The sequence below is a fragment of the Nothobranchius furzeri genome, chromosome 3, assembly GCF_043380555.1.
Source record: "Nothobranchius furzeri strain GRZ-AD chromosome 3, NfurGRZ-RIMD1, whole genome shotgun sequence".
NCBI classification, from domain to species: domain Eukaryota; kingdom Metazoa; phylum Chordata; class Actinopteri; order Cyprinodontiformes; family Nothobranchiidae; genus Nothobranchius; species Nothobranchius furzeri.
The window spans coordinates 4,887,961-4,913,917 of NC_091743.1; the positions used below are offsets into that span (position 1 = coordinate 4,887,961).

Below are 25,957 nucleotides of genomic sequence, written 5' to 3' on the forward strand. Positions count from 1 at the left end.
CCCAGGAAGCAGGATCCTCACAAGCTCAGCAGAGGAGAGAGAGCACAGTGTAGGCACTTCAATGTAGACACGACAAAAGTGCATTTCATGTCATCAAAGAAATAAAAAATAATAAAAACCTAACTCTATGAGTGCCTTTTGTACTATGTGTTAGTTTTATGTGTAATTACCCATGACGTGAAGAAATGGATGCAGCCCTGTCTGTGTTAGATGCAAAAAGGGATGATGCGAGAAGCAGAAAAATGAAAGAAACCCTAACTGGTATCAGTGAATCCTCACTGTAAATACACGCTGTCAGGACAGGGGCAAAATTGGTTATAGCCCCGTGGGATAAATCAAAGAATTGATAATCACAAACATAATATTCACTGTTAAAATCAACTGGTCAAAGATACTATAAAAAACAGAAATGTAAATCAGTACTAAAATGTAAATCAGTGGTTAGTAATCATGTTCATGTTAATGTACCCCTAAGGAATTGTGATTAGTAAAGATTAAAAAAAACAAAATTTTGGACAACAGTACTATGTGGCCTAACCCACTCACTGTTACCTGGCCGTTTACCTGACTCCAGGAGCCGACAGCACGTCCGTCTCAACACACCTTAAGTCTGCACGTGACGTATAACAGGAAAGACAACCATGCACACTCACAAACAAACAAATTTGTGTTATCAGAGAGAGAAATCTGTGGAACCAACGGGGCGTATTTATCACCCCCCTTTTGAAGTCGGTGGATTGTTGTTGTTGGTATCGGCCAAATCTGTGGGACCCTTGTGCAGTTTGATATGGTCCCTGTGTACCCATTTGTAGACGGGCGCCTTGTTTTTGTCGGCGATCCTGATCTGATACACGACCGGAGAGATCTTATCTGTAATCGGGTATGGACCCGACCATTTGGGCAAAAGTTTCTTAGCCAGCTTCCCCGAGGTCGCCTTATTGTTACCCGTTTTGGGAGCGAAAATGTAGTACCAGGCCTGATCACCTACATCGAGTTCGGAATGTGAGGCTTTCTTATCGTAATAAGATTTTCTGCCTTCAGCTGACTTTTCCAGAGATGCCTGTGCGAACGAGAATGCTGCAAGCAGGTGAGTTCTCAGGTCCTGCAAGTATTGGCCGCTCGTACAAGCCGGGGCTGTGTCGGACCGAACCCGTCGTTGATACAGCAGGTGAAGCGGTAGGGTCATTTGTCTGCCCGTCATCATGTTCAAGAAGATGTTGAACTCAGCTGGCGAGTTGGAATAACCAAAAGGACACCGGGTGAAGGTGTACTGCCGGTAGGCAAAGGAGAAAGCAAGTTTGTGTTGGTCCGATTCGTGGACGGGAATCGTCCAAAATCCGGACGCAATGTCAAGTGTGGAAAAGTACTTAGCATCTTTCACTTTTGGAAGCTCCTGCTCCAGGCGTGCCATAGACCACCTAGACAAGGGGACCTGTTTGTTGAGTTGCCGGTAGTCAATGGTAAGTCGGCACTTACCATTAGGCTTCAGTACCGGCCACAACGGAGCCGAGTAGGTGCTGTTGCAGTGTCGAATGACCCCGTTAGCCAAGATGCTGTCAATGATTTCCTGGACCGGTTCTATGGACGCCAGGGAATCTTGTATTGCCGCACAAAGGACGGCGGTGCATCTGGCCTGGTAGGAATCCGGACTTCATGGATAGTGGTCAGACCACAGTCCAAGGAGTCAAGTGAAAGAAAATCCTGGTACTTTAGCAAAAGTTGTCGTAGCTTGTCTCGCTCGACCTCGTTTGTGAGAGCATCTGCTTGGTCTATGACCTTCTCAATCTGTAACAGAAGTTCCGGGGGTCTACCCGGTGGCTTCGAGAGTGGTGGTGAGGTCGAAATCGCGTCCCCCCGCGAAAGACTTGCCACCGAAAGGCGTCCGCCTGTGTCAGGCCGCGGTTTGTACGGCCTTGGCTTCCTCACACGTGCAAACAGTTGTCCGGACGCGTAGCTGATTCTAGCGCCAAGGCGTTGGAGACAGTCCAACCCTATGAGCATGGGCATCCTCATCTCCTCGTTGATGTACACGAGGTGTTTAAAGGACATGCCTCCTATCGAGATGTTGACCTCAATCGTCGCAGCCGCGGACGAAGGTACGCCATAGAAATCGTCAAAATCCTTTGGGCCCGAAATTAGTGTGGGGGGTGAGATGTCCTCCCCCCTTTGTTCGCACATGCTGCTGTAAAGAGCTCCGCTGATGAGCGAGATGTCCGCTCCTGTGTCTAATAATGCGACACAGCGAAGTCTCTGATTTACAGTGACCTCCACTGCGGGCCTATTAGATCCCTTTCTCACGACCAGAGATGCAAGCAAAATTTTTTCAGTTACGGCGGTGGTAGTAGTGGTACTGCGGTCGTCATCTGCGGGTTCATCGCCTAACATCGCCACGGATGGAACGACCGGAGAGGTGTTGTCGCTTTCCTTTGAGGTGTTGTTGTTTTCCTGTGAGTCAGAACCTGTGAAAACATCAGCCTGCAGCATTTCAGACTCATTTTGCGGCTTCTCAGGCAAACACGGAGCTGCCGCCCGTGTCGCCTGAAAATCACGCATAAACTGTTTGACGTCCTCGCTGTCTTTCTGAAGAGCGCAGATCATGTTCATCATGTTAGTCATCATTGGAAGGAAAGTGTTTTGCATCGCCTGAAGTTGAGATGATAATTGCATCGTTACCTCTGAGTCCATTTTCCAAGATAGTAATAAGTTTTCCTAATTTACTAACTTTCTCTTTGATTGGTATTCTAATTAGATGTTTATTTAGAAACAACCTTACCTGTAGACTTATTAAAGAATTAGTTACAGGGAAGCTCGGCTGGTGAATGAATATTTTGGGCAAAATTGTTCAATAATGCCAAAAATATCATTGTCATTTGACCTGCCCAAGATGGCGGGTCGAGCTACGTGTCGGGCACCTAAGACGGCGGATTGTTGTGCATGCGTCGTCCGACAACCGGCTTTGATCCTCGTAGCAATGTCACGATTCTAAACACCGGAGCGTATATTAGAACCGCCGCTAACGTTATCCAAAAGTACTCCGTACCGGAAGGTTTAGCGGATTAAAGGACGCAGAATCGCTGCGTCGGAACGGCTTGACAGCTTCGCGGGACGCGTTCCCGAGCCTTCCACCGAGAGTGGCTAGTTAGCTCTTCGGCTAATGCTAGCGAACGCCCTGGAGCGACCAGGGTCTTAAAATTGCCCGATCAACCAACGGGCATCTCGCTCCGTGGTTAAAAGGGTTTCAACAGCGTACGCAATCTGGATGCAGTATCGCTCTACAGTAATAACCCGACTTTTTACCTAGCGTTTACCTAGCAAGTTAAGCTACGGTAGGTGCTAACGAGTATTCCGGTAAGGAACAGCGTGGATCAGGCGCCTATTGAACGGAAATAAATTTCCGACGGAGTCTTCTGTCTCCGATTACACAAATGGATGCACACAGTGTCACAAACACTGCGACAAACAATAAACAGACGGTTCCAACGTATTAAAACAGGAGAAATATTTACCCTCAAATGTAGGCCTCAAAATGGCCGTCAGCACACGTCAGCACTTAAGGTGTTTTGATGAAACAGCGCCTCCTGTTGGAGGGTGATTAATGTGCACCCCTCTTTCTGAGAAGCTGAATGAGGGAAATGCTCGCCTTCCCTCTCCCTGAACTCACACTGAACCAAAAATCCCAAAATATGTCTCAAAATCGGCACAAAGTGTAATAAACTGTGCAGATATCATGCTAGGCTCGCCAAATGTAACGGAATTGAGTGATTTAACTATCTAGAGTTGTATTTTAATACACTGTAAGTAGATCACTTGTTATAATCAGAAGAATAGGTTGTTTTTATCATCAGGGAGTTCATTTAACACTCTGTATTGACCTTGAGACAAGAAAAGAGAGAGTTGGGATCGTTTAAGAATTTTATTATAAATTCTACAATCTATCAGGAATCACTCTGTGTTGTTTGGAAATGAATGTGATGTTCGATGTGTGTGTGTGTGTGTGTGGTTGGTTCAGACTCCTTAGGCTGACGTCATTGAATCTGGTAGTCTTTGTTATGACTAGATATCACGAGGCTTATAAAGTGATGACATGAGCTGCGATTTTGCCGTGCACGTACCCAGTGGTGGGCCTCCCAGGTAGATCAGGAAATGCCAGGTCCAAGAACCTCGGATGTGTACTGGAGCTGTCGAAGCAGCGGTCGCAGCACGTCAAAGCCCGTCTGAAGGGTCGACCCCGGTACCAATCGGCAGCGTCAGCAGGTGCTCTTATTTTGAAAGGATGTCGTCTGGTTGTTAAACGACGAAAATCTCCAACTTCACAGTTCTTAGTTTAAAGAAGAAAACACATCTGGCCAGTCTGTGCTTCTCTTTGGGATGACGGTGAATAGAACTGAAGTCAAAATGGAACTGAGCTTAAAATGGCGTTGCCTTGTTTTATATCTCTGAATTGTTGATAAGTTTTAGTAAAGCGGATTGGACACTTTAAGTCAACAAGCCAGATTCTCCTGCGGCAGCCGAAAGCTCTGATTGGTTGGAACAATGTGTCATGCGTTTCTATGGAGATGAGGGTCAGTCTGTCTGTGCAGTAGTCCTGTTTTCATTAAACACATAAATCATGACATCTTTATTCCACAGATCATTCACTTGATTATTATTGATCAACATATGTTTTGCTTAATTTTTTTAATCACACATAAAGTACTTTGATTAAGTAAAAGCGTTCTTCTTCTCCTTCGGACTCTTCTCCTGCAATGTAAACAGTCTGAGGAACACCCGACCTTGGCTTTTGTACACGGGTGTTACTGTGTACAGGGGCAGCTGTGTGGAGCTGAAAATTCCGAACTTCATAACCTTACAAAGTCATCCACCAGCAACACTTAGGCTACGTTCACACTGCAGGCAAGAGTGCATCAAATCTGCTTTTTTCCCCACATGGGACCCATATCTGATTTTTTATGACAGTCTGAATGCACAAATCCAGTTTTTTAAAATCTGATCCGTGTCACTTGAAAATGTAATTCTGATTTCGACACATTTTTGATGTTTTTGAACGCAACTACAGTCTGAAAGGTCATGTTACACTATATCGGTCTCCTACATCACTGGGTCAGCGGAGGTGAATATCGTGTGTGGATGTTCCTGAGGAGGAGCGCTGACAGGAGCGTTCAGGAGTCTGTCTGGATTTCCTGTTTTAGTCTCACTAAAGGGGGAGGGGCGTCTCCGTGAATGAATGAATACCAGAAAAGTTTTGGTGAATAATAATTCAGGGAGACGACGGGAACAAGGAGTAAAATAGTTTACAGTTTTTAAAACAGTTTCCAGTGAAAACAAAAGAATTAGCAGGTGTGAAAGATCAGGATTACATCACAAGTCCGCCGCTCCTGGTTTCGACTCCACTGAGTGTGGCTTCTTCTCTTCTGCACATGCGGGTCACTTTGGTGCCGCGGAGCGTTCACACTGGAGAGAGTTTGATGTCTCATTTCAGTCATTGTGTGAACGACCACACAAAAAAATCTGATTTACTCAAAAAATCTGAATTGAGCATCAAGGCCTGCAGTGTGAACGTAGCCTTAGTCTTCCACTTCTTTGAGTTACTTTGCTCTCTTTATCCATCCTGATTCATGATGAAATGGATCAGTTCATTTATAAAGCCCACCTGGTGGCCGGGCTTTCACCCATAGAGCCCAGCCGGGCACAGCCCAAAGAGGAAACGTGGTTCTCCCTTTCCATGGGCTCACCACTTGTGGGAGGGGCCAACGAGGTTGGGTGCAATGTGTGATGGGTGGGGACCTTGGCTGTCTGATCCTTGGCTACAGAAGCTGGAATGGCACTGTTTGGTGGGGAAGGAGCCTGAGTTGGTATGAGAGGTTGATAATCAGAAGGTTGCAGGTTCGAGCCCCACTCAGTCTGTCACTGTTGTTGTGTCTTTGGGCAAGACACCTAACCCACCTTACCTAACCTAACCTGCTGGTGGTAGTTGGAGGGACCGGTGGCGCCAGCGCTCGGCAGCCTCGCTTCTGTCAGTGTGCCCCAGGGCAGCTGTGGCTACAATGTAGCTCATCACCACTAGGGTGTGAATGGGTGAATAACTGATTGTAAAGTGCCTTGAGAGGTTCCAGTACTCTAGAAAGTGCTATATCAAATGCAGGCCATTTACCGTTTAAACCACAACACAAGTCAGAGCTATAAACTACTCACTCACCAAATTTCCAACTGAAGAAGCTTCAAACGAAACCAAAAGTCTTTAAGTCTTCTCAAAAATACTCTTAGCTCAGAATGTACACAACCAAGCTTAAAAAGGACTACACACAGGGTAAGGACTAGTTTCTACTGATAAGTTTTTCTAGGCTTGTCAAGTCCGCCGTTTTACACAGTCCCAGGCTCACCTTGCTGGGTGGACATTTTAGGGCAGGGGTTCCCAAAACTGAACAGTTTCAAAGTCTCGCGACCCCCTGGAGATGAGTGAAATAATTAAACACACACGTGGAACTTAATCTTTAATAAGTGTACTCAAATAGACAGGTTTAGAAACCTCCACAGGTAAATATGGTACAAATTTACATTTGAAAACTGTAAAAGGCGACTCTGAAAACATTCTTGCTGTAGTGTGCAAACTTTAACATGTTACAATCCTTTGCAGTTTTTGTATAGAACAAGGCAGTCAGTTAGCTTGTTGGTTAATTTTCAGCTTCTAAAGTGACAGCAACTCAGTGCCACAACAATCTCCACACTTTCTCCCTCATTTTACTCTCTCCCATCCCCCACCCTGCACACGCTCACACATACACTGCATTGCCATGGCAACAAATGGACATGCACTAATGACATGTTTAATTACAGATCCACTAGGATAAATACAATAAAGTTTATCTATCGTCAAATAGAATATTTACTAAGAAATCACAATATAACTATAGACACATTACTTTGTTTTGTGTGTGTGTGTGTGTGTGTGTGTGTGTGTGTGTGTGTGTGTGTGTGTGTGTGTGTGTGTGTGTGTGTGTGTGTGTGTGTGTGTGTGTGTGTGCTCTGTCTTCTCCATCCCCAGTGAGTCGTGGAGGATGGCTGCTTATACTGAGCCAGGATTCTCTGGAGGTTAGGGTTGTCACGGTATGAAAATGTAACCTCACGGTTATTGTGACCAAAATTATCACGGTTTTCGGTATTATCGCGGTATTTTTTAAACGGTGTTGCATATGTTCAGAAAGCATTGATAGTCCTGTTCTACACAAACTGAAATAGTTCTGAAAAGGTTTAACAGTGTTTATTAAACCTAAGATAACACAAAGCCTTAGCAAAAGTGCAACTTTTCACAAGTAAAGGAACAAATAGCTTATTTTTCTGGAGCATGTTACAGTAGTCAGTGCAGGTTTAAATTATACAAATCCAAACATTCAAAACATAAACAATATGTAAACAAATCAAAGAAACACCACTTGTTTTCTCATATACTTGTTTTCTTCATTATCAAAATGAAAATCTAAAACTCCAGTCCACACTTGACTTGAGCGCTGTACAAGTCAACCTTAAAAAAATATGTATTTAAAATAAATATCCACTTTAAACAAATTACTAAAATAACTACTACACTATGTAATCAAATCCAAATGTTCAAGTTTAAATGGCATTGAATAAGTAAACAAATCACTGACAAGGAACTAATCGTATATTTCTCTTCATCATCAACAAATAAGATGCTTCATCCAGCAACAGGGTGTCCGTGACACGGTTTAAATGCTGGCAGAGGACGCTGCGGCTGCAGTATATAGTGACTCGTTGCATTCTCCCTCAACCAAAAGTCCTCACGTCATGCATTTAAGCTAAAATGCTAATGTTAGCTTACCTTGCACTGGCTGTGGAGACGTGGGTGATGGTCACGCAGATGTGCCATGAGATTTGAAGTGATGCTGCCTTTTGCAGACACTTGTTTCCTGCACGTTCTGCAAACGGGATAGCCGTCTTCTATTAACTGTCCCTCAGCATTTTCAGAAATCCAAAATATGCCCATACTTCCGATTTAGTCTTCTTTGAGGGCTGATGGATGTCCTGGGCGCTGCCGTCTCCTCCTTCGGACATTATTTCAGCTTCAAAGTTTTGGTGCCGTTGCAAATTAAAAAGTGCGTGTGCGCGCCGCGGGAACTTCAGCTGAAGCGACGGTGGCTGGTAAGGGTCACCGCGCCGAAACCGCGGCCACGGTAAACCCACCGAGATAATTTAGTTTTTTAAAAACTGGACGGTTATTTTTATTGTCAACTTTTTTACCGGGGTTTACCGCTATACCGGTTACCGTGACAACCCTACTGGAGGTTTCTTCCTGTTAAAAGGGAGTTTTCCTCTCCACTGTCGCTTTATGCTTGCTTAGTATGAGGATTGCTGTAAAGTCACTGACACTAGTCAGTGACTCGATGCAATTTGCTGGGTTCCTTATATAGGAAACATTATTTCTGATTGGCTTAATGAACTGACCTGAATTGGAATGTTTATTATGTGAAGTGCCTTGAGACGACTCTTGTCGTGATTTGGCACTTTATAAATAAACTTGAATTGATTTGAATTGAATGCATCTCTGCCTCCCTTAAGTAAACATTTCCAGAACGTATGAAAACAAAATTCCTAAACGGGTTACAAATGTTTGTAACAAATGCACCTCTTGATGAAATCTTAAAAAATTGTAACAGAAAAGTGCTTTCATTTCAATGTAGCAAAAAAAAAAACTCATGCAAAGTCACAAACGATGACAGAGGAACTTTGTTTCCGTGCTTATTCACATTTTCAGATTGTATGAGATGGGTGGGCAATATGCTTGGAGCCGAGCAAGTCCATTCTGGGTTTAATTTTAGAGATGGCCACTCGAAGATCATCCTGCACGTTAAGATCGTCGTCGTCGTCTTCCTCCGCTTATCCGGGTCCGGGTCGCGGGGGCAGCATCCCAACTAGGGAGCTCCAGGCTGTCCTCTCCCCGGCCTTGTCCACCAGCTCCTCCGGCAGGACCCCAAGGCGTTCCCGGACCAGATTGGAGATGTAACCTCTCCAACGTGTCCTGGGTCGACCCGGGGGCCTTCTGCCGGCAGGACATGCCCGAAACACCTCCCTGGGGAGGCGTCCAGGAGGCATCCTGACCAGATGCCCAAACCACCTCAACTGACTCCTTTAGATCCGGAGGAGCAGCGGTTCTACTCCGAGTCCCTCCCGAATGTCCGAGCTCCTCACCCTATCTCTAAGGCTGAGCCCGGCCACCCTACGGAGGAAACTCATTTCGGCCGCTTGTATCCGCAATCTCGTTCTTTCGGTCATTACCCAAAGCTCATGACCATAGGTGAGGATTAGGACCTAGATCGACCGGTAAATCGAGAGCCTGGCTTTCTGGCTCAGCTCCCTCTTCCCCACGACGTTAAGATGTGATCTGTATTTATTTTTAATATATATGAGGGTTGAGAAAGTCTTTTCACACAGGTATGTGGAGGCAAACGGCATCAGAATGTCAATCGCAGCCTTAGAAAGCTGTGGATATTCTCTCTCAACTGAAATCCAGCAAGCATCTTTGAGTTGAAAGCGCTCTTTAAGGTGCAGTCGCTTGACAGTTCAACCAGTGCGTCCTCAGTGTCAGATGAGTGATGTGTGCTTGTTATCCAGTCATAAGCTTCTGGAGCTTTTTCCTCAGGAAAAAACCTGATAAAGTGTTCCAAGAGGGTTTGAACCTTTACAGTGTTAACACACAAATCATTTTCCTCCATGAACTCCACCAGTTCAGGAAACATGTCTAAACAGCCCGTTTTTACTCGTGCACACCACCGATCCAGTTTCCTTTTGAATGCATTGATTTTGTCATTCAGTGACTTGATGTTTGTGTTTTCAACTTGTAGTGATGTGTTTAACCCATTCAGCTTGTCAAATATGCAAGCCAAGTATGCTAGCCTTGTTAACCAGTCAGGATCAGTCAGATGGGCAGCAAGGTGAGACCCGTGCTCCAACAAAAATAGGCGCACCTCATCCTGCAGCTCAAACAAGCGCCTGAGAACGTTTCCCCGTGACAGCCACCTGCCTTCTGTGTGGAAAAGCAGACTTTGATGCTTTGATCCCATTTCGTTGCAGAGAGCAGCAAACAGTCTTGTGTTCAGAGGACGGGATTTTATGTGGTTGACAATTTTTGTTGCAACTCTCAAGCACCGTTTTAAGCTCTGGGTCTAGCGATTTACTCACCAGAACTTCTCTGTGGATAATGCAGTGCGTAAAGTTTAAGTGTGGGGCCACTTGTACAACTGTTGCTTTAAGTCCTTTATCTTTCCCCAGCATTGCTGCAGCACCATCTGTGCACACACTGATGCATTCATCCCAAGACAGCCCCTCCTCTTTCAGTTTTTTATCAATGTCTGTGAAAATGTCCTCACCTGTGCACTTTGCTGACAGTGTGGTGCAAAACCGCATGTCCTCGTGAAGTTTTCCATCAAAACTGTATCTGACAAAAACGAGCAGCTGTGCAGAGTTTGCGACGTCTATGGATTAATCTAACTGCAAAGCGTATTTTCCTCTCTTGACTCTGTCAATCAACTGAGACTTGATGTCCTGCGCCATCTCTGTGATGCGCCGGGATATTGTCCCATCAGACAGCGGGACCACTTTCAGCTCCTGGGCTTTTTTATTTCCATGCATTATTTGGCTCATTGCGATGGCAGCAGGTTTTATTAGGATCTCTCCGATTGTGTGCGGTTTTTTTGCCTGTGCAATTAAATATGCCACCTCATATGATGCCTTTTGAGCTTTTGCAGAGATTGTTTTCTTGTTGGTCATAACTTTCTTTTGGCTTTGCAATGCTCTCTCTTTTCGACGGAAGAAGTCTGCTGGTTTAGCTGCAAATGAGGAGTGCTTAGTCTTCAAATGTCGGAGCATTTTTGCAGGCTTAAAGCTCTCATTTGCAAGAAACTCAGTGCACAGTACATATTGGGGGTGTTGTATTTCGTTTATAACAGTGCAGGTCAATCCATACTGGATATATTCCTCTCGATACCTGCGAAATTTAGGCGAAGGCTGATTCAGCTGCACCTTACACTGCAGCTTATGGGCTCCTCCTCCCGCCTCAGATGTGGAAGGCGACTCCCCGCTGTTCTCAGTCTGCTGCTGCTGCATGATCAGTTGGCTTCTGTTCGCTGTCTCTAATATGTGTTAACCAGCACTTCATATTGCATACAAACTATATTACCGTAAAACTTTTTGGAATGTTTGAGTTGTTCAGAAGAAATGTGGTTACCGCGGCGCTGCAAAGTAACCCGTCGGTCGCAAATTGAGCTGCCGTAAGAGCCTTGTTTCGTGACCCAACAGGGGTGTATTGCAACTCCCGGGGGTGTCGCGACCCCGGAAATGGGAACCCCTGTTTTAGGGCAATGATGTCCTCTATTGGCTGGAAGATATAAACATGAACCCAGTTTCGTGCCTGTCCACATACATTTTTGATATTTTGATATTTAAGGAAAAACTGTAAATTCAGTAGTGATGGTTGGGGTTTAGAAGAGTCTGAAGAGGGCTAGCTGGCGGGACTGACATGACAGCGTCGTCCGAGCAGTGTTGGCACACAGCCAAACCCATACCAAGAGGGCTACGGCAGTTCTGGGCGTAGCGTACTTCGATGTCAAAGCTTTGAAGAGCCAGCAGCTATGATGCGATTTGCGTATTGGTCACCACACCACCTCTGATGCGCTGAATGTTAAGGAAGGTCACTGGCTGGTGCTGAGACTCAATGATGATTTTCTGTCCACCGATGTAGCTAGAAAAGTGTTTCACCACCTACATGGTGGAAAGCAAAGCTTTTTCACAGCCAGAGAACTTCAACTCAGGACCGGACAAGAACTTACTAGCATAGGCTACGACACGCCTGTTGCAGTCATATACTTGGTAGAGACCGACACTCTAACAGTGAGCTGAGAAACCGACCTCAAGGTGGAACTCCTTGTCACAATCGGGGAGCGCCAAGCACGGAGCTGAGCATAACGTGGCCTTCAGGTCATCCATGGCCTGTTGCTGCTGCTCAGTTCACTCGAAAGGCACATCCTTCTTCAGTAGATTAGTCAGAGGTCTCGCTGTCTCAGCGTAATGTTCATTTTGTGTGTGTGTGTGTGTGTCCTGTCTGGCTGTGAAGCAAACAGAATTGATGTCTGAATGCTGGTAACAAGCCTTACAGATTTACTCTCAGGTGGAGCATGAAAGCGTCTGCTTTTAATGTCACGCCTGATACTTAAAACTTTATTGTTGTTGTTTTTGAATGCTTTTTAATTCCGATCAGACACGGAGACAGAGGTGAAAGAGAATGGAAGAGACAAAAGATTGGGGGGGGGGGGGGGGGGGAGTCCACAGAAATAAACAATAATAAACAAGAATCTGCTTCTAGACCTGCAGAAAGAGAGAAGAAGAAAAAAAAATGGGGCACAACAACAACACAAGATCAAGCTATCACTGCGTCAACTTGATGAAGAAATATAAAACCAACATTGTTTAACTGAACAATCACACGATAATAAATCACAGTGCATTAAGTGCCCACCATAGCCTTAAGACATGTGTTTAACGTGCCCAAGTCCATACTTATGAGAGCACCATGTGAGCACCTGTGTGTGTACACGCACTTGTTTATGTAAGGTTTCTCTATAGGAGCGTCCAATAGAGTGTGTGAGGGGCCACAGATCTGCCCCCTAAAGATGTGCAGGAGACGGAGGGAGCTCCAAGTCCCAGAGATCCAAGAGTTTCCCCAGAGCACAGGAACTCCAGGAAGACTGCGACCAGAAAAGCCCCCCCTCCCCTCAAGAGGCGCAGAGGATCGCCCCGGGGGACCACAACCAGCAGCCGAGAGAGTCCCGGGAGATATCGGCGGCAAGCCCACAGGCCTGCCCGCAGCCTCCCACTCCCTAGTCGGCCGAGCCCGGGACCCAGCAGAAGCCAGGGACCCAGACCGCACCCGGCAGCCACCGGGATTGGTCAGGCAGATGCCAAAAATCTTAAACTCCCTGACCCGGGAAGACTCTGTCATTTTAAGATACTCCCACCATGCTGTCAGAGAGGTGCTGATACTAATACTTTTGAAGCCTTCATGTTTTCTTATGCTTGAGCTAATAAATGGTAAGTCTGAAAGCTCTATCGTATTGTAAAGTGTCTGTTCTATATCTAACCAGGACTCATCTAGTGGGTTATCTTGCAACCATCTTGGTATATTTTGCAGCCTGTTGGCTAAGAAATAATAATAAAAGTTGGGTAAATCCAGTCCTCCTCTGTCTTTGGTCTTCTGAAGCGTTTTTAAGCTAATTCGTGGAGGTTTATCCTGCCAAAGGAATTTGGTAATTGAGGAGTCCAGAGATCTAAACAAGTCAGCTGGTGGTTTGTTTGGGATCATTGAAAATAAGTAATTTATTCTGGGTAAGACCATCATTTAACTGTAGCAACCCTCCCCATGAGTGATATCGGTAAGGATTTCCATCTTGCAAGATCATCGTCCACTTTCTTTAAAAGTGGGATGTAGTTTAGTTTGGTTATATCTGCTAACTTGGGAGAGACATTAATTCCCAGGTATGTGATATTCCCTGACTCCAATTGTGTAAATTGACATAAGATGAATTAATTGGTAGAACTGTGGATTTTAACCAGTTTATAGAGTAATCTGAAACTTTTGAAAAAGAGTTCATCAGTTCTATTGAATGAGAGAGAGACGACTGAGAATTCCGGAGAAAGAGTAAAACATCATCTGCATAAAGACTGATCTTATGTTCTATTTTCTTACACTTTATCCCGTTATTACCTGTTGTTTGCCTAATTGCTGCTGCTAGTGGTTCGATAAAGATAGCAAACAGTGAGGGGGAGACTGGGCATCCCTGCCTGGTCCCCCGCTGAAGACAGAAGCTAGCTGATATTTGGTCGTTCGTCCTGACACGTGCAGTTGGTGAACTGTATAATGTTTGTAGCCAGTTTATGAAGAAGTTCCCAAACCCATATTTATGTAAAGTTGCAAATAAGAACTTCCAGTTAACTCTATCAAAAGCCTTTTCTGCATCTAGAGATAATATACTAGTTTCTATGTTTCTACTGTAAGAGAAATCTATCAAATTAAGTAATCTACGTGAGTTAGTGGATGACTGTCTGCCCTTGATGAAACCAGTTTGGTCAGGGTGTATTATGAAGGGGGTTACCGACTCTAATCTTTTTGTCAGGGCTTTACAAATTATTTTGAGATCAACATTAATAAGAGAAATTGGGCGATAGCTGGTAGGAAATGCAAGGTCTTTGCCTGGTTTTAAGAGACTTATATTGGCTGAATTCATGTTTGGCTGTAAGCTGCCGCTCTCTTCGATTTCCCTTACCATTCTGAAAAATGTTGGATCCAGAATGATCCAGAATTCTTTGTAGAACTCTGCTGGAAACCCGTCTGGACATGGAGCTTTCCTACTAGTCATGGATTTAAGGGCTTCCTGGAGCTCAGCTGATGTTAGCGGCGAGTCCAGGACTGTAACTTGGCTGTCTGCCGCCCCCCCCCCCCCCCCCCCCCATATCCAAGGTCATAAAGAGACTTGCCCATGATTGTAAAATATGAACCCATATCTAAAAGTGCTTTGCAGGGGAGCACCTGTTGCAAAATGACATCTATTGTGGGCTTACCACCCCTCCCCCGTGGCAGGAGAGGTCCCAGCAGTAGTTTGTCAGGCTCGACACCAGGGTTTCACTTATCATCAACGTGGATGGAGCGAATTGCGAGATGTTGGGGGTTTCCTGTAATTCAGAGCCAATTAAAACATCCGATTGCAGCATTTTCATTTTATCTGGCGGGAGATCAGCAGAACACAGGGTTGCCGCCCCTCCCACTTAAAAATCATTTCCAAAATCTCAGATTTCTGTGACTTCCTGTTGCAGATTGAAAAGCTGTGATTTTATGCTTCTCATCTCAGCAAGCTGAAATTGAAAATCATTTCTCATCTGTAGGATGAGATTAGTCAGTTGTTTAATTTCCTCTGAACTCATTTTAATGTTCCAGGTCCTTTCATTTGATATAAAATTATTGGAAGCTGAACAACCCTGCTGGAAAAACCAGCATAGACCAGCATGGCTTCCTTGCTGGTCTTTGCTGGTTTTTGCTGGTCTATGCTGGTTTTTCCAGCAGGGAAGAAACAGTTCTTACCGGTTGATTGTAAATGAGCTTTGTTACAGGAGAAATTTTTGTGTTTTTAATGAACATTCAGGCAGAACATTTAAGTAATGACCCAGAAATATCACTCTACTGACCATACCGAAAATGGCTGGTCAATGCTGCGTGGTCTTAACAGTCAAGATGGTGGCAGGTGCGCATGTGCCGTGCGTCCACTGGCGGCTAGCACAAATGCTACCGAGGTCCGTTTCTCACACCGAACGTGTTGAAAACGCCACTAAATCAACTCGAACGAAGCAAATTTTTATCCCTTTGTGGGTAGCGGATTTATAAGACACAGGAGCGCTGTGTCGATCGATTTTCAGTGCGGTTTGCAACTCAATTTTTTGCGGAAATCGAAGCTAAACTGTAGCAGCTGCGTGCTAAGCTAGCGGGCCTGTCAGCTGAATCAGGCAGTTTGGTCCAATTCTGTAGTAGAACTGGCCGGCATGAATAATCGAACGTTCGTGAGCATTCATATTAATATTCGGCCTAATTGCGTATCCACTTCGTGGTGCAGCGACGCTCTTCCGTTTAAAACGCTTATATTTAGCAGCTAGTGCTAAGCAGCTCAACAAGGCTGATCACCGTGATAAAATCCGCGATCTGGAAGCGAACTCCCAGTGGAGATCTCTATCTCCGTTACACAAGTTATCACACAGTGTCTCAAATCACTCAAAAACATATTTAAACATTTCAGATGACAGCAGGAAAAAATCTGTTCTTTGCTAGAAACTCCAATGGCTTTAGGTGGAACCAAAATGGCTGCGTATGACGTCAGACTTACCCCCAAATTCCACTACCTCCGCTCCGCTCCGGCACGAACTCCGCAGCAAAATCGGTCCCGTTGTAGTCAATCAGAGCTATTCCACTACTGTGGCCATGCTGCGGCAGTGCGGCGCAGTGCGCCGCCCTCTGTTCCGGCGTCCGGCAAAAATAGAATCGATCCTATTTTAGCCGGATGCTGGAGCACCTCCGCAGTCAATGGACAGGAATCACAACCGCCCAACAGGAAAGGGAGCAAGCACAGCTTCCGTTATTTCACAATAAATCGATAAACAAAAAGCGTTTTTTGTTTCATATGCACAGGTTTAACAACTTTTAACAACTATCAATGGCGGCTGAACTTTAAATGCACAAAAATAAGCCATAAATACAGTTTCTACTATCAAAGTAGTCACACTTTGTTGATCCAAACACTGCTGATCTCTCAACACAAATGATGGCAGATTAAACAGTTCATTTCGATGCTTCTCCCACACAACGGGTGTTTGGATATAACTTCCGCGTTTATTGCTCGGACTGTATCGCAAGATCTCGACAATCCCGCGCATGCTTGTTTGCGCACCTCAGGTCCCCGCACCGGTGCGGAGCCATTGTAGAGCGGGTACCAGTAAAAATTGAGTTCGGAAGCGAGCAGCTGCGGAAGGCGTGGGCGGAGCGGAGGTAGTGGAATTTGGGGGTTAGATGAAGAGAGATGAATCAGCGCCTCCCTGTGGGAGGAGAACAGTGTTACCCCCCTTTTGACTTAAAATGGAGATGCTGCACTCTAGTGGCACAGTACGAGATTGTACCCCTTTTCAACCAGAAACATCAGTTTTAGTTTTTCATTTCTTTGAACATCTTAGGTGTGTTCTTGCTGTGTCGTATCTCTAATTCCATGCTGTAGTTCTTTTTTAAAACAGAGCAGTTTTTGTTTACCTGTTTTCCCGCTACGTTTCGTTAGTCTTTTATTGTTTAAAAATATATATATATGTCTCCGACTGAGCACGAAATGTCCAAAATGCACAAATATCTGGCTAGGCTTGCCATTCTGTAATGAATTAAATTACATGTTATTTAATAAGCCATAAGGCGTCGGATTCCATAGTAAATATGAAATCCACCTTATGGATCAGTGAGGTTATTTCAAACCAGAAGATTGGAACTTTTTAATGCAGGGATTAGATAACTGCTTCGTATTCACATAGAGACAACAGAAGGGAGAGAGTCAAGTTTAAAAGTTTAAGAATTTTATTACTAACAAATTAAACTAGACTAACTTTAATACTAAATGTATGGTGTAACTAAGGTGGATGAGACGATGAATGGGATGACGTGTGATGTTGCTCAGAAACAGCAAATCCGAAGAAGCGATTAGTTCTGATGGGAACTGAAGGTGATGTCTTCGCGTTAAGCTTTGGTTAGGAGATTAATAAACACATTCGATGCCATTTGCCGGTCTACCTACCCTAGTGGAAGCCTCCGTTAGATCAGGAATGTCGAGGTCCAGCTTGACCTTTTGTTGAACCGCAGCCAGTAGGAGAAGCGGCGGTTGCCAACCAGACCAGTCTCTGAGATACTCCCGGGTCATGACAATTTTATTGGCGTCTAGTGAGACCCAAGCCTGGGTCTTGATGGTTCAGCTTTTATTCTGACAGGAACCGTTGCGGCAGTGGGAACAGCAAAAAATTTTCCAGCTTGTTGTTGGTTCTTTTGGTTGAAGAGGAGAGTTACGGATTGCCCACTCCGGCACTTTCTCTAGAACGCTTTGAACTGGCGTTAGAGATGACGTGGCATAGTTTTATACTTCAGATGTTATGGTTTATGGTCAAATGAAAAGTTGACAGAGTTACCAAACACCATCAAAACCACGCCTCCGTCAGATCTGTCAGATTCTGATTGGATCAGTGAAATTAATGTGTCATGTCTTTTAACGCTACGTGAAATCAGTCCTGTTGGAACATTTAAAGTCATAGTACCTTTATATTCTATAGGATTATAATTAAGTAATTAATATTTTGATTTCACAGATCGGTCACATTTATTGACTAACACTTGGTTGTATTAGCTTTATTAAAATAGAGTTCTTTGATTAATTCAAAGAAAAGAGTCTATTCTTCGTTCTTCTGCTGAGCTGAAAATAAGCAGGTTAGAAGCGAATGCATGTGATCTTGAGACCATATCTCATGCAGACTAGTCCTGTGTCAGAGGAAGGGGAAAACAGTCATTTCATTCTGTTACACTATCTATGATAAGTGCTTTATAGAAAAACCTTACTCACTCACTTACTAATAACCACTCCTGCTCTCCAGAGTGTTCCTGTTCTCCAGACGGATCTCTGTCGGATATCTGTGACCTTCTCACTGGTCAATGTCCCTGTCGTCCAAACTTCCTCGGTCTCACCTGTGACGTGTGTTCAAAAGGCTACTGGAAATCACTACTATCCAAACGCTGTGAACCCTGTGGTTGTGAGCCCATCAGCTCCAACAGTGACAGCTGTGACCAGGTAGGCCCAACTCAGGAAACCCATCCCTCTGCAATCCTGACCTGTGACTTCTAGCCACACCAATCTTTTAAAATCTAAGAAAAAAGCCCAAAAAGTCAGGAATCAGTTAAGTGTGACATTGAGACGTGGGATTACATGAACCGAGTGGATTGTTTTTACTATGACAGGGAATATTATAACCAATAAGCAGCAAAGTCTGTACTTTGACTTTGTGCTCCATCATATAATGCTAACATGGCTGTGCAGTCCTCCGCCGCAGCACAGTGGTTGTGGTCATAGCAGTCGACTGCTGTGCTCATAGCATATTGACTGTGCCCGTAGCAGTGTGGCTGTAGCTATGTGTCTGTGAATAGAGTCCCAAACCACTGCTGGTCGACTGCTATGACCACAGCCACTATACTACGGACAGAGCACTGCACAGCTGTGCAACATTTTGTAAGTGGTTACTTTTAATAAATTGGCAATAGAATATAAAGTATTCAATAAAATGTAATATTCCATGAAAATATGGATTATCAAAATTACTGAACCTTTAATATTCAATTGATGATGAAACTAGGTAAGTTGGGTATGCCAGGGAAACAACACTTTATAATAATTTGACACAGAGACAAAAATATAGTTTATAAAAATCTATCCATCCATCCATCCATTTTCATCCGCTTCTCCAGAGTCGGGTCGTGGGGGCAGTAGCTTAAGTCGAGAGGCCCAGACTTCCCTCTCCCCAGCAACTTGGGCCAGCTATTCCGGGAAAACCCCAAGGCATTCCCTGGCCAGGTGAGAGACATATAGTCCCTCCAATGTGTCCTGGGTCTAACTTTAGGCCTCCTCCCATTTGGACGTGCCCGGAAAACCTCACCAAGAAGACATCTAGGAGGCATCCTGACCAGATGTCTATTTATTACTATATTTCTATTATTGATTAAGATGCAAGACAATCAATTATAAATGGTGATTCAAAGTGATATCATCTGAGACAGTGAATTAACTCTGATTAAACGTGACCTGGTATGTTTAAGAACTTCACTAATTGACTCAGAAAGATGCCATCAATCAATCAGTCAATCAGATTTTATTTATAAAGCGCTTTTCAACACCATGTTCGAACATAAGGATGCTCATCGGTACACTTGGTACCAGGGCAGCCTAGGTCGCAGGTCGATGATAGACTTTGTAGTCGTATCATCTGACCTGCTGCCGTATGTTTTGGACACCCAAGTGAAGAGAGGAGCGCAGCTGTCAACTGATCACCACCTGGTGGTGAGTTGGATAAGATGGCAGGGGAAGATGTCGCGTAGACCTGGCAGACCCAAACGCATAGTGAGGGTCTGCTGGGAACGCCTGGCAGAAGAACCTGTTAAGAAGGTCTTCAACTCCTACCTCCGGCAGAGCTTTGACCACGTCCCGAGAGCAGTGGGGAACATTGACTCCGAGTGGGCCTTGTTCCACTCTGCGATTGTTGAGGCGGCTGTTGCTAGCTGTGGTGGCAAGGTGGCCGGTGCCAGTCGTGGTGGCAACTCCCGTAGCCGTTGGTGGACACCAGAGGTTCGAGGAGCCGTCAGGCTGAAGAAGAAGGCCTACAGGGTGTGGCTGCTCTGTGGGTCTCCGGAGGCAGCAGACAGGTACCGGATAGCCAAGCCGGGTGCAGCAGTGGCAGTTGCCGAGGCAAAATCTCGGGCGTGGGAGCAGTTTGGTGAGGCCATGGAGAAAGACTATCGATCGGCTCCAAAGAGGTTCTGGCAAACTGTCCGGCGCCTCAGGAGAGGAAGGCAGCAACTCGCTCACACTGTTTACAGTGGGGATGGGGAGCTGCTGACATCAACTGGGGCTATAGTCGGACGGTGGAAGGAATACTTTGAGGAGCACCTCAATCCCACCTACGCGCATTCCGAGGAGGAACCAGAGCCGGGAGACCTGGGGATGGACTGTCCAATCTCAGGGGCAGAAGTTGCTGAGGTAGTCAAACAACTACACAGCGGCGGAGCCCCGGGGGCGGATGAGGTTCGTCCTGGGTATCTCAAGGCTATGGATGTTGTAGGGCTGTCATGGTTGACACATCTCTGCAACATTGCGTGGTCATCGGGGGCAGTTCCTGTGGAGGGATCCGGAGATCGACAGGCGGATTGGTTCAGCATCTGCAGCGATGCGGACGCTGAGCTGATCTGTCGTAGTGAAGAGGGAGCTGAGCCAGAAAGCCAGGCTCTCAATTTACCGGTCGATCTACGTCCCAATCCTCACCTATGGTCATGAGCTTTGGGTAATGACTAAAAGAACGAGATCACGGATACAAGCGGCCGAAATGAGTTTCCTCCGTAGGGTGGCCGGGCTCAGCCTTAGAGATAGGGTGAGGAGCTCGGACATTCGGGAGGGACTCGGAGTAGAACCGCTGCTCCTCCGGATCGAAAGGAGCCAGTTGAGGTGGTTTGGGCATCTGGTCAGGATGCCTCCTGGATGCCTCCCCGGGGAGGTGTTTCGGGCATGTCCTGCCAGCAGGAGGCCCCCGGGTCGACCCAGGACACGTTGGAGAGGTTACATCTCCAATCTGGTCTGGGAACGCCTTGGGGTCCTGCCGGAGGAGCTGGCGGAGAAGGCCGGGGAGAGGACGGTCTGGAGTTCCCTCCGCGACCCGGACCCGGATAAGCGGAGGAAGACGACGACGATGACAACGGCTTTTCAAGCAAAGTGTGACTCAAAGTGCTTTAAAGAATTAAAGTGATCCCAAATTCCCATAACAGTTTGAAAACATTAACACACACACAAACACACACACACACACACACACACACACACACACACACACACACACACACACACACACACACAATCACAATCACATCAGTAAAAACTTATATTCGGCTGAGTCCAGATGAGCCAAGTAAGGTAAGGCAAGGAAACGCCATCAGAGGAGCCGTCTGCCCCTGCAGCATCAGGTCTTCCACGCTAAGTTAGGGAGCTCAGAGGAGTGGGAGCAAAGACCCCCACCTCCACTTAACCCTCCCACTGTCTTTATGGGTGACCCCGCGAGGAAAGTTGACCATTGAGCAGGACTGATGGTTTATCCCTTGAGGTCCACGTGGCAGGGGTGAGATGGCTTCTCCCTCACTCCTGCCACATGGACAAAAGGGATAAACCATCAACCCTGCTCAATGGTCAACTTTCCTCGCGGGGTCACACCCATTAGGACTGTGGGAGGGTTAAACACTACTTGTAGAGCACCCAGGAAGCAACAGTTGACCACTGCCCCTGGGTCAGAGGGCCCCTACAGAGAAAACAATGGATTAAAATGAATAAAAATATGAAAATAAAAGAGCTAATATAAATGACAAAAGTAAGAAAATAAATAATAAATAAAATCATATGTACAGTAAAATTATAATATTATTAAATAATGATAAATAATGTGTTGGCTGACGCGGCTCTGCAATATCGCGTGGACATCGGGGGCAGTCCCACTGGACTGGCAGACCCGGGTGGTGGTCCCCTTATTGAAAAAGGGGGACCGCAGGGTGTATTCCAACTACAGGGGGATCACACTCCTGAGCCTTCCTGGTAAGGTCTATTCAGGGGTTCTGGAGAGGAGGATCCGTCGGATTGTTGAACCTCAGATTCAGGAGGAGCAATGTGGTTTTCTTCTTGGCCGTGGAACACTGGACCAGCTCTATACCCTTAGGGGGATCCTGGAGGGTGTGTGGAAATTTGCCCAACCAGTCTGTCATGTTGGGTTGTAGTTTTTTGACCCACGACGTGCAGAATCATACACAGAGACAGAAGGTAAGAAAAAGGTTTATTTTTGTACGGTGGAGGTGGAGATGAAGGTCAGAGTTCGGGTGGTTCCGGTGGAGTTCTAGAGCAGAGACAGGAGTGAGTAATTGCAGATTGAGGAGGGTAAGTCACGGCTGGCTGAGCTGGTCGAGTGAGAGTCAGAATTATGGCTGGGAGCTGAGCACCAGAGTTCGGGATGTCCAGGTTGGCAGGTGGCGGTTGGAGAGCAGGCGGTCAGGGGCGAGCGACGGGGCTGGCAGGCAGGGTTAGAATCTGGTGAGTCTATTTTCCTGATGAGGGAGGTTGGCTGGTGGAGGAGAAGTTCCCAATGCTGAGTATCATCCGGCACTGATGAGTTGTCCCGACGCTCCTTAAATCCCCTGACCACTGATGAGCAGAAAGGCAGCAGCTGCTCTCCGGGCACACCCACCTGCACACAGAAAAGACTCAGCACAACATAGAGTTAAACTCAGCACAGACCATGACACTACATGTGTTTTGTGAATTTGGAGAAGGCGTTTGACCGCGTCCCTCGGGGGACCCTGTGGGGGTAATCCGGGGGTATGTTATTCCAGGCCCTCTGATACGGGCTGTTAGGTCCCTGTATGACTGGTGTCAGAGCTTGGTCCGCATTGCCGGTAGTAAGTTGGGCTCGTTCCCAGTGAGAGTTGGACCCTGCCAAGGCTGCCCTTTGTCACCGATTCTGTTCATAACCTTTATGAACAGGATTTCTAGGCGCAGCCAAGGTGTAGAGGGCATCTGTTTTGGTGGCCTGAGGATCAGGTCTCTGCTTTTTGCAGATGATGTGGTCCTGTTGGCTTCATCAGAACGTGATCTTCAGCTTTCACTGGAGCGGTTCGCAGCCGAGTGTGAAGCAGCTGGGATGAGAATCAGCTACTCAGAATCTGAGACCGTGGTCTTGATTTGGAAAAGGGTAGAATGCCTTCTCCGGGTCAGGGGTTAGGTCCTGCCCCAAGCCTTCCTTTCTTTCTTTCTTTCTTTCTTTCTTTCTTTCTTTCTTTCTTTCTTTCTTTCTTTCTTTCTTTCTTTCTTTCTTTCTTTCTTTCTTTCTTTCTTTCTTTCTTTCTTTCTTTCCCATTCCGTCAATCCAATATCGTCCTGAGTTAGGGTTAGGGACAGTAGAACAGCAGACGAGACGAGATGTTCAAGGCACACCTGGACAAAGTGTCCAAAGCCACTTGACAAGGGAATACCCGGGTAGAAACCAGAAAGAAGGGAGTATTATGTGAAAATAGAAGGAATTAATTTACAGAAAACATCAGAGAAGATACAGTGGGAGAGAGAGAACAGCAACAAGGGTTTTTTCTAAACATGGGATGTTTTGCAAAGTTAGATGTAATAACATTTGTAATAGAACTGCTTAAAAAATGAATTGTTTCATTGGCTATTCCCTATAACTGCAGTTTATGTATTTTATCTTGGTTTTAAATAGACAAGTTTTTATTGTTGTGCTTGTTGGAATGTTTTATTCTTTTTTCTGGATTGGTCGGGTCTGGTTATTTTTGGACCGGTGTAACTTGGTATGGGTCTGGACTTTTCAGATGAGCACAGTTTGGGCCATTACATTGGCAGGCAGGGTTAAACGAACTGTCATATGCGATTTTATAAGTTGTGCAACTATTCAGTATTTCTGTGCTGCAATTAATGTTCTACAGCACAAAAGCTCCACTTTTTCTAAGTCAAAACAGGGGCAGACACTCACAAGCTGCAAGTGTGGTGGAGATCTGAGTTACATTTCATTAACCCAGTAAAGGGTCATTGTAGCTCTTACTGGCTCAACGAAATTAATGAAAAATATAAAAAGGTAGCATAGTATGCCTTTAAATAGAAATGTGTGGTGTCCATTTGACTTGATTTAACTTGACCTGTAATCAAAAATAAGTTTTCTGTTTTTCCAGCTGACAGGCCAGTGTCAGTGCAGGCCAGGCTTTGGAGGCCGAAAATGTACGGAGTGCCCAGACAACATGTACGGGAACCCTTGGACCGGCTGCCAGCGTGAGTCATCTTCAACCTCACAATACTTTTAATGTTCTAATCAAAATAAAATCAACTTCATAGCGCATACACCACTGTTAGGGATTTTATCAATATGTTTATCAATAACCCATTTCCTGTAGTCGAAGAGAAAAGGAGACAATAGACAACAAGCCAACGAGTTATAACTGTGGCATATGCACGAGGCAAAATGCCTCGAACATCTGATCACAGAGTTTATTTAAACAGAAAGATAAGAATGGGAGTGAGGTCACTGTGTGAGAGAGAGTCAGTGTGTGTATGAGTGAGACAAGAATGTGTGTGTGGGTGTGTCTGAGTGTGAGAATGCTTGAGGGCATTTGTTAACAGGATTAAAGCAATGAAATATAAAATTTCCATAACATATTCCCTCCTGTTTATCCAAATAGGATAACCAAACAAAAAGAAAACAACAAAACAAAGAACAAATAAGTAAAATAATAAGCAAAACAATAAGAAATTCTACCCACTTCCATAACTTGTCACCATTACCTATGAATCATGACTCAAGGGACAGGGAAGGGGTAAAACCAGGAAAGGGGATCATCTCGGTAGTCATAAGGACCAATAGGGTACAAATCCAGCACTCAAGACAAAAATGATAAGCATCTAACAAGAAAAATAATAATACTCTACGACGAGGTAGGAAAGGTTCAGAATCAGCACGATGAAGTGAGAACACAGCATGGGGTGCTGCATTCATTTGTCTGTCACAGATCGTAATCTCAATCCTGATAACTTCGTCCAAAGAATAATTCCATACAAAGCGTATTACAAAAATCAGTAAAATAATAAAGAACAAATAATAAAACAAGATGACATCAACAGCATTTTACAGAAATACAAGTGAGATAACGGAATCTGTTAAATCAACACAACTATAAACTTAAGGACAGCTATATCATGCATATTGAAGTGAATTTACTGTCATGCTGTCAGACTCGAAGACTGGGTTCAGGAGTAAGCGCTTTTATTACACAGACGGTTGGCTGAAAGCGGTGCTGGAAAGGCTGACGGATGAGGTCTGAGGAGGAAAGGTGGAGGTTTAGCTGTGGTAGCTTTGGAAATACTCTGATCATGGATCACGGTGGAACGATGACTGAGTGAAGAGCCGGTGTGGCGTCTTCCATATATAGACATGGATGACGCAGGTGCAACGTGGAGGGAATCCCCGCGAGGGGCATGCTGGGTAATGGTCCGAGACAGAAGCCGGTCAGCTGGGAGAGCCCGGCCTGGGGGCTTGGTCTCTGACAGGACCCCCCGGTCCAGGGACGGCTCCAGAAGTCCCCGGACCACCTCGGCGGGCCCAGAAGTCCGAGATGAAGGCAGGGTCCAAGATGGAGCGGGCCGGCTCCCAGGAACGTTCCTCGGGGCCATAGTCCGCCCAATCTACGAGGTACTGCCAGCCCCGACCCCGGCGGCGAGCGTCCAGAATGCGCCGGACTGTGTAGATGGGCTCACCGTCGAGGAAGCGGGCCGGCGGAGGTGCTGGAGCCTGAGGTGGCAGGAGGGGGGATTCCACGTAAGGCTTGAGCCGGGAGGTGTGGAAGGTAGGATGGACGCGAAGGCTTGTAGGCAGCCGCAGCCGGTACGTGACCGGGTTGATGACCTCCTGCACGGGGTAGGGCCCGAGGAACCGGGGAGCGAGCTTCCTGGAACCGGCGCGGACCCGGAGGCCTGCCGTGGACACCCAGACCTTGTCCCCTGGAGCATAGGAGGGACCCGGGCGGTGCCTGCGGAGGTGT

General features: G+C 45.8%; 1 protein-coding gene across 3 annotated transcripts in view; it reads left to right on the forward strand.

The window, feature by feature from the left end:
- Positions 1-25,957, forward strand: part of LOC107372335 (laminin subunit beta-3) — a 143,632-nt gene that overhangs the window by 59,149 nt on the left and 58,526 nt on the right. For all 3 annotated transcript variants that reach the window (XM_054734789.2, XM_054734788.2, XM_054734790.2), the window contains 2 exons: positions 18,223-18,416; positions 24,098-24,194. In XM_054734789.2, coding sequence (XP_054590764.2) covers positions 18,223-18,416; positions 24,098-24,194 — 291 coding nt within the window. The remainder of the gene's footprint in view (positions 1-18,222; positions 18,417-24,097; positions 24,195-25,957) is intronic.